The sequence below is a fragment of the Vespa velutina genome, chromosome 21 (assembly GCF_912470025.1).
Source record: "Vespa velutina chromosome 21, iVesVel2.1, whole genome shotgun sequence".
Taxonomy (NCBI): domain Eukaryota; kingdom Metazoa; phylum Arthropoda; class Insecta; order Hymenoptera; family Vespidae; genus Vespa; species Vespa velutina.
This window is the reverse complement of record NC_062208.1, coordinates 3562350-3570256: the sequence shown is the minus strand read 5'-3', so window position 1 is coordinate 3570256 and position 7907 is coordinate 3562350. Positions and strand designations below refer to the sequence as shown.

At 31.7% G+C, this 7907-nt stretch overlaps 1 protein-coding gene across 2 annotated transcripts in view; it reads right to left on the bottom strand.

Annotated features, from left to right (window-relative positions):
- LOC124956233 (dedicator of cytokinesis protein 3) overlaps window positions 1-7907 on the bottom strand; it is a 36704-nt gene that overhangs the window by 26259 nt on the left and 2538 nt on the right. For both annotated transcript variants that reach the window (XM_047511744.1, XM_047511745.1), the window contains exons 2-4: window positions 1774-1857; window positions 1391-1584; window positions 829-977 (exon numbers count right to left, since the gene is read on the bottom strand). In XM_047511744.1, coding sequence (XP_047367700.1) covers window positions 829-977; window positions 1391-1584; window positions 1774-1857 — 427 coding nt within the window. The remainder of the gene's footprint in view (window positions 1-828; window positions 978-1390; window positions 1585-1773; window positions 1858-7907) is intronic.

Here is a 7907-nt window from a genome sequence, read left to right as displayed (position 1 = left end):
GAAGCTGCCAATAGTAATGTTATACATTTATTATATACAGTATATATATATAGTATATACATGTACGTATAGAATTATTATTCTCACCTTAGTATATAAGAAAAATGAGTGAGGAAATAATTGCAACAACTGTTTAAACGATGTGCCTTTTATAGAATTAAAGATAATGTTTAATACGTTAAGTATGATAAAATTAAGTTAGATTATTATAATTGCTCTGGTAACTGTTGATTAATACGAGATGATAAGCAAAATTCATGTCCGAATTAAATTGGAATTCTTCAAAAAGAATTCTGTATGTATTCGTCCAGTTCTTTTTTTTTTTATTTTTTTTTTTATTTTTTTTTTTTTTTTTTTTTTTATATGAAAGTGATAGAAAATAATAAAAGGAAAATACCTACACGAAACGATTGACATAATGTACATATATATATTTTCGTAATATGTATACTATATAATTATTTTTGTATGTTCGTTTGACATACTCTTATACAGGGTGAGCCAGTTATTATTCATTTGTTTCGAAATTAACTTTTATTAATATCTTTTTTAAGATTAATTGATAAATAAATAAATTTGTATGAAACGATAATGATTATACCGATCCATCCTGTAAGTATGTATAAAATGAACGTATATATATATATATATATATTTAAATGATTTGCAGGTACATATATGTACAAATAGATACATTAATTCCCTATAAGAGAGAAAATATTTACAAACGTTTTTTTCAAATCGTAAATTTCGTGAAAGTCAGCGAGGTACGCAATTCCATTCATGAATACGTGATATTTGTTTGTTTATATTTTTAATCCGACTTACCGATTTCCCCAGTCGACCTTGTTGATAATCCGGAGTTTGAGTTCTCGAGTTTGGTCGGTGGTGAGAGTGCCGGCTAAAAGTTGTCGTCGCCATTCCAGTAGCTCTCGCATCACTTTCCGCAGCGTGTTAAACTTGTATGTTTCTCGTTCCTAAAAATGAAAGAAATATAATGTTTCGTACGTGAAGTTGAAAGCCGAACATGAAAGAAAACTAGGATAAAATCAAAACGAAAGATAAGAGGTATATATGTGTGTGTGTGTGTGTGTGTGTGTAGTAAATTTTGATATTGATTGATGGATTAATGAACAATAATTGAAGCTCTAATCTTCTCAATTGATCGATGACGCGTAATTATACGAAATATTCGGTATTAATAGGAGAATCTATTGTGCTTATCTATTGTGCATTATCGTGTAATCAAATTTGTGTTCATTCGAAAGAAGAATCGCCGACGAAAGAAAAATTAAAAGAAGATCGATCCAGGTAATACGTATACATATGTATGCGTATATATATATATATGTATATGTATATGTATATGTATATGTATATATGTACTTACCACGTAAAGCCTTTTCCAAATGCCACCCCATTCTCTAAGGACGAGGGTAACTTCCCGAACGACCGGATCTTCCAAAGGGATAACAGACTCAAAGAGGCCCTCATTGTCGATTTTACAAGGTTTCAGGTGTACGTAGGAACTGGGAAATATTCCTTTCACTGCACGATTCTTTGTGGAAAATCCTCTGTACCAACCTAAGAAAGTCAGATAGATCTCGATAATATACATATAAAGTGTCTTGCATTGTTTGTAAATTTTTCGATGCTGCTAATAGTTTTTTTTGGAATACTTTAATATAGGATACACATTTGTATAGACTAAGTTGATAAGATAGTGAGTTTTGGATTACTATTATTATTATTATGATTACAGCTTTGCGTTACCTGCACATTCTTCCAAAATCTGTACTGTTTCTCCAATTTCAAGTGGAAGTCCATAACGTGTCTCTCCTCGCCAATTGTAGACAGCTAAAAATAGAACAGAAGAAAAAAGATAATAATCCATCATTAATTGCATATATAATTAATAGAAGAATATAAATATATATGCATAGAAACATAGATACATAAATATATAGTATATATAGGAACGTAGAAATGGACGATTATGTAGATTTCAATGTTCTTTTATCGTTGATTTGTCCTTGAATCTGAACCATTCACGAGTCGAGTCTCCCTTAATCGAGATCAAGGGCTCCATAAAAGGCAGCCTCGAGCGAAAAAAAAAACAGTGAGAGAGAAAGAGAGAGAAACTCGCAAACGTTAAAGTTCGCTTATTTATTAACTAGAAATTGTGAGATCGGCGGACTTTGCTGTGCTGCTCTTTGTGGCCGTTCATCTACAAAGAAAATTGCAACTACGACACAAAGGATCGATTCAATTGCTATCGTAAGATCTTCTTTAACACTTGGACGTTTAATATTACATAGAGATTCTAAAAACATGTTTTTATTGATCGAATATATTTAACAAGAAAAAGATATATATATATACATATATTCGTAATAAAGAAAAGAAAAAATTCAATAGAAAATTCACGAGGAATGATCTGTCGATTATTTTAAATGCAATTTTTATAAAAACTCGATAGAGAATGTGATCGATATGTTAAGATAGAGAAGAGGAATGACCTATGGATCATAGTGCGTTTCGTACAAATTAGTACACGTCCATTCCTGGAATCGATAAGCGAGTCTTGGGGCACCGGATACGCGTGACGATGCACGTATGACGAGCCAACTTCCGGTCCTTCGCTGGAGAAACGTACGCGAGATGAATCTCGATGAGTCTGTCCATCTCTCTCGCTCTTCTTTCTACTCCTACGAGAGAGAGAGAGAGAGAGAGAGAGAGAGAGAGAGAGAGAGAGAGAGAGAGAGAGAGAGAGAGAGAGAGAGAAAGAGAACGATACGTACACGCACGTAAAAGCGAAAATAAGTACATGTACATTCATAAGCATAAGTAGTATAAGTTGAAAGGCGTCACGTGCATGTTTTTCTGTGTTTGTGATGTTCGAATGTAACTAAGTTTCATTTACTCGCCCACTAACATGTGCCAATGAACGAGCAATTGTGTTGGACATCCCACAGAATGATTTTCGACATCTTTTTACAACAGCTCTATTATTATTTTTTTTTTGTTTTTTCTTATTCTTCGAAACAATTTTTTATCATTCTAAAAGAATATACAGAGTATCGCGAAAATATTCGTAAGAAATAAAAATAATTAAATGCTTTTTTTTTTTTCTTTATCTTAGAAATAATCACGATTGTTATTAGTTCTTTAAATAAAAATTTTGACTTTGTCTTCGAATGACGTTCGAATATTTCTGCAAGATGGATTGCAGAAACGAGTGACATTAATTTCGCAAATCGATCGTTCAAATAATGCTTATTTAATACATTTTTAATGTTACTTTATAAATTGCAATAAAATTTGTCCCATTTCGTTTAAATATTTTCATATACAGACATTTTTTTATCTTTTTTTTTCGTCGATCGTTAACAAAAATGATGTGTGTATAAACGATCGTGTGTGTACGTACGTAAAGACAAGATTTAATAGTTTTAATTATCTTTGACGATCACCGAAGGTAATTGTCTATTACCAATAATAATATTATGAAATACGCTTTCTCTCTCTCCCTCTCTCTCTCTCTCTCTCTCTCTCTCTCTCTCTCTCTCTATTTCTTTCTCATAATAATAGAAATTCCATTAACGAGAAAAATAAAAAAATTGACAAGGATCCTTCTCTATCGTATCGTTTGTTGCAATAAATTCGAGATTGAGTGGTAAACTCGAACGAGATGAAAAATCGATCGAGCTAAACGTTGATGAAATAAAAATGATAAATAAAAGACAACAGTTGTGAAAGAATACGTCGAAATTGAACGTGATATATTTAATCCGTCGAGTATATCGAAGAGAAAACACATTGGAATTAAAAAAAAAATATAATTTCTTTTTTCTTAAAAATAATCAAAGCGATAGTCGTAATAAATTATTTCGTTTTTCTATGGTACATTTAATCGTTAGAAAATAATTCTAACAAAAATTAGATAAATATCTTTTTAGAGTTTGAAGTCGTATAGAGTAAGTATCGATCCTCTTGAGAATAAAACGGAAGAATAGAAGAATTGTCCCGAGGATAAATTTTTCCTGACATGAAAAAAGAAAGGGGGAAAGATTTGGCAGAATAGTTCTATCTACGATCGTGCGAGGTTCCATCTGCTTGTCTTCCTTTTCAAGAAAAAGAATCAATAATGTCGCTCTTCTATCAATTCGTTAGATATACTCGTACGAATACTCTTTAGAGAAACAAGAAAAATTCGTATATTATTGGAAGGAAGAAAATTTCACTACTTCTCAGTTTAACAAACCTAAAGACAAATGTGATAAATTGAATTTATTTACTTACATAATTATTAAAGAATAACAGGATTGCGAAATTGAAAAAGAAAATTTATTCCTTCGAAATCTTTTAATATCGATTATTTCTCGAGATGCTCAGTTCTTTTTCTTTTTTTTTTTTTCTCTCTAATGGAACACCCCATATACTTTAGGGAACATGTCCGAATAATTTTCCAAACTAAAGGAGGACCGACGAAACGCTTTCGTTCGTCATGAGCACAGAAGCTACCCCGTAGCTTTTCCCTCGTTTTCTCTCCGTCCTGAGTTTTCCCGGGGAATTAAATCGATAACTCCCTTTCTCCTATATAAAACATTCGCAACGGGGGACCCATAGTCTCCTCGTGGCAGGCGCAGAAGGTATTCTCCTTCCGTCTTTCTCTATCTCTCGTTACCCCTATATACATACATACATACATACGTATATGTATATACGTATAGATAAATATGGTATACAGGGTGTGCTACGAAATAAGAAGAAATAAAAAAAAAAAAAAGAAAAAGGAATGAACAAATCTGTCCCTTAAAAAATATTATTCCCCTTTCATTACATTTTTAAATAATCTCATTTTAATCGTTCAATTAATTAATTCTATTTTTATACTTAAGCATCGATGATCATTCTGTTTATTACAAATTAAAGAAAAATGATAAGTTTGAATAGATAAATTAATTATAATTTATATTAAATATAAATAGTTAATATATTACCGTTATTCGAATAAAATCAAAAGAATTAAATATAGAATGATATTTCAAATAGGATTGAATGATTTTTCTAATGAACGTTTTGCTGATCGTAATTGTGTAGGACACCTTGTATACGTATACAGCATCTCTTTGTATTTCTCTCTCTTTCTCTAACTCACGTGGATTCACACGTGTCGAGATACTTGGTTGGTGTACGAGCCACGCTGAGCTTAACGACGACAAGGAGGGGTTCTAATGCCTTCTGGCACGTAGGGATCCAGGCATGACGGAAAAGTCTCGGATGAAACGAGCGGACGTAAACAATGACATCTGAAATCATTAACGTCCATCCGTGGATGAAGAGACTTCTGCCTGGCTTCCTCTTGCCTCCTCTTTTTCTCTCTCTTCCTTTTCCTCTCACTTTCTCTCTCTCTCTCTCTCTCTCTCTCTCTCTCTCTCTCTCTCTCTCTCTCTCTCTCTCTCTCTCTCTCTCTCTCTCTCTTTCTCTCTTTGCCTCTGCCTCTTTTTTAATTATTTTTCAAGCCATTACAATTTTGTAACACTCGACTACTTGAAACTTGAAACGAATAAAATACTACTGAATCATTCTAATAACATATTTAAAAAAATGAATTAATTTTTGTGTATTCGCAATTAAAACATTTCTTCCTTTTTATTTGTATTTGTTCATTTTTATTTTTTTTTTCCCCTCTCCTTCATCTTCATTATTTATGTTATTCGTTTGGGAAGACATATGAAAGTGCTTTAATCATGCTCATTTTTCTTTTTTTGACTAACAATGCAATACTTTAATCTTATCTAGTCAGCATTTATCTCACTCACAATGCGTATCTAAATTATCGTTTTATCAAAGTACGAAATAGATAGATAGAGAGAAAGAGATAGAGATTGAAAAACGATGGGATAGTTTTTTAATTAGATTTCGAATCGACTATTCGATTTATCGTTTTTCAATCGCATTAGGCAGGAATATATTCGAAACGAATGGTTACCGTTCCTCTTTTTCTATTTCAACACTATTATTTATCATTATTGTTTGTTATATTTTGTGATCGTTCCTTTTTCGATTTATATAAATGCCCGCATATAAATCAATATTTCATTCATCGTGTTTTATTTCGGGCACGTCGAATACCAATCGAAATTTATATCCCCAGGATGAGTGTTCTCTTTGAGGTGGAGGGTGTAGGGGGGAGGGCGAAAAAATAAAAAGTTTCATAATCGAACGATGAAGACAGAATGAAACGACGAGGGAACAAGGAAAAAACTACGTGCCAATTCACCCACGTACTTACTATATTTTTCCTTCTTGGCTTCGGTCCATAAGTAGAATGGTTAAATTTCAAGAGACTTATCGTGTGCTTTGTATTAATATATTTTAATATAATTCATTTAAGGATTAAAAAAAAAAAAAAAGAAAGGAAATATTTCATAAATTAAAAAAAAAATCATGAAAATTTAAATACTTACTTCAAGCTTTTTTTTTCTCCGATTTTTCTCTTTCGTTTTCTCTTTTTTTCTTTTTCTTTTTTCTCTCTCTTTTTTCCTTCAAATAAATCTTTCTTCTCACATCGTGAATTTCTATTCGAAAGAAGAATCGAGAGCAAACACTCGCAAGTTTTAAAAGACCTAATCTACTTGAGTATAACAACGAGGAAAGGGGGGAGATAGGTGGAGATAGAGAGAGAGAGAGAGAGAGAGAGAGAGAGAGAGAGAGGAATGGATCTTCCTCTACGAAGGAAATCCATTCTTTTCAAGATTTTCTTCAACGATAACCTCACGTTGGATACAGATACGAGATTTCGGAGATTATCCTCGACCTAGCGAACACGAGATTCGTGATCTCTTGAAAACTTCTTTTCTATGATATTATCTTAGTTTAAATCATTTTAGTGTACAAAGTATCTCTCTCTCTCTCTCTCTCTCTCTCTCTCTCTCTCTCTCTCTCTCACTCTCTTTTCTTTTTAATGTTATACGAATACATGTTTCGTTTCTTTTTATTCATTCGCACGAGTGAAATAAAACAAGTACAGGGTCGAAAAAATTTGTTCCTATTAAAAGATAATTCACGTTAATTAAAAATTGATGCTAATCTCTTAACACTTTTTGAAATAACTTTTTAAATTGATAGAGATAATAATCGTGAGAAATATAGATTATAATTGTCTCATGCAATTTTTACATTTAATTTTTAATAAGAGAACGTTCAGAATTATTAAAAAAAAAAGAAAAAAAGGAAGAAGAAGAAAACCCTTTACGTAATCGTTAATCGTTCCTTTTTTTTTCTTTCGAGCTGATGAAAAAAAAAAAAAAAAAAGAAAAAAAGAAAAAAGAAAAAAGAAAAAAGGAAAAAAAGAAAGAAAAACAAAACGATGATTATCATATTGTACGTTGATAGAACGTACAAGTTTACGATGCAAAAATTCTTTACGTACTTTGGTTGACGCAACAGATTGCATTACATCGCATCAATAGTACTGTCTACGATAATGATCCGAAGATAATACGTTTTTGCCAAACACTCTAGAGCCCGTAGGATACGTTAAATCTCTTGCACAATGGATAAAGAAAGAAACGCGGAGGTAGAAGGAGTATGAAATGAAAGAAAACTCGAAAACAATGGGAACGAACGAGGAACTAAAGTATACAATGCACGACAGCGAAAAATGAGAGATGCACGTGATAGTTGAGTTCATTGAGAATGAATTCACAAGTTTAACAAGTCAAAAGAATTCGTTAGAAATTTTTTGACGCCTATAAAAAAAAAGATATATATATATAATAAATTTATAAAAAAATTCATGAATGTTTGAATTTCTGAAAACTGATCGAGTTTTACCTAATTCATCTTCTAATTAATGCATATATAATTAATGCATATATATATATATGTGTATATTAATG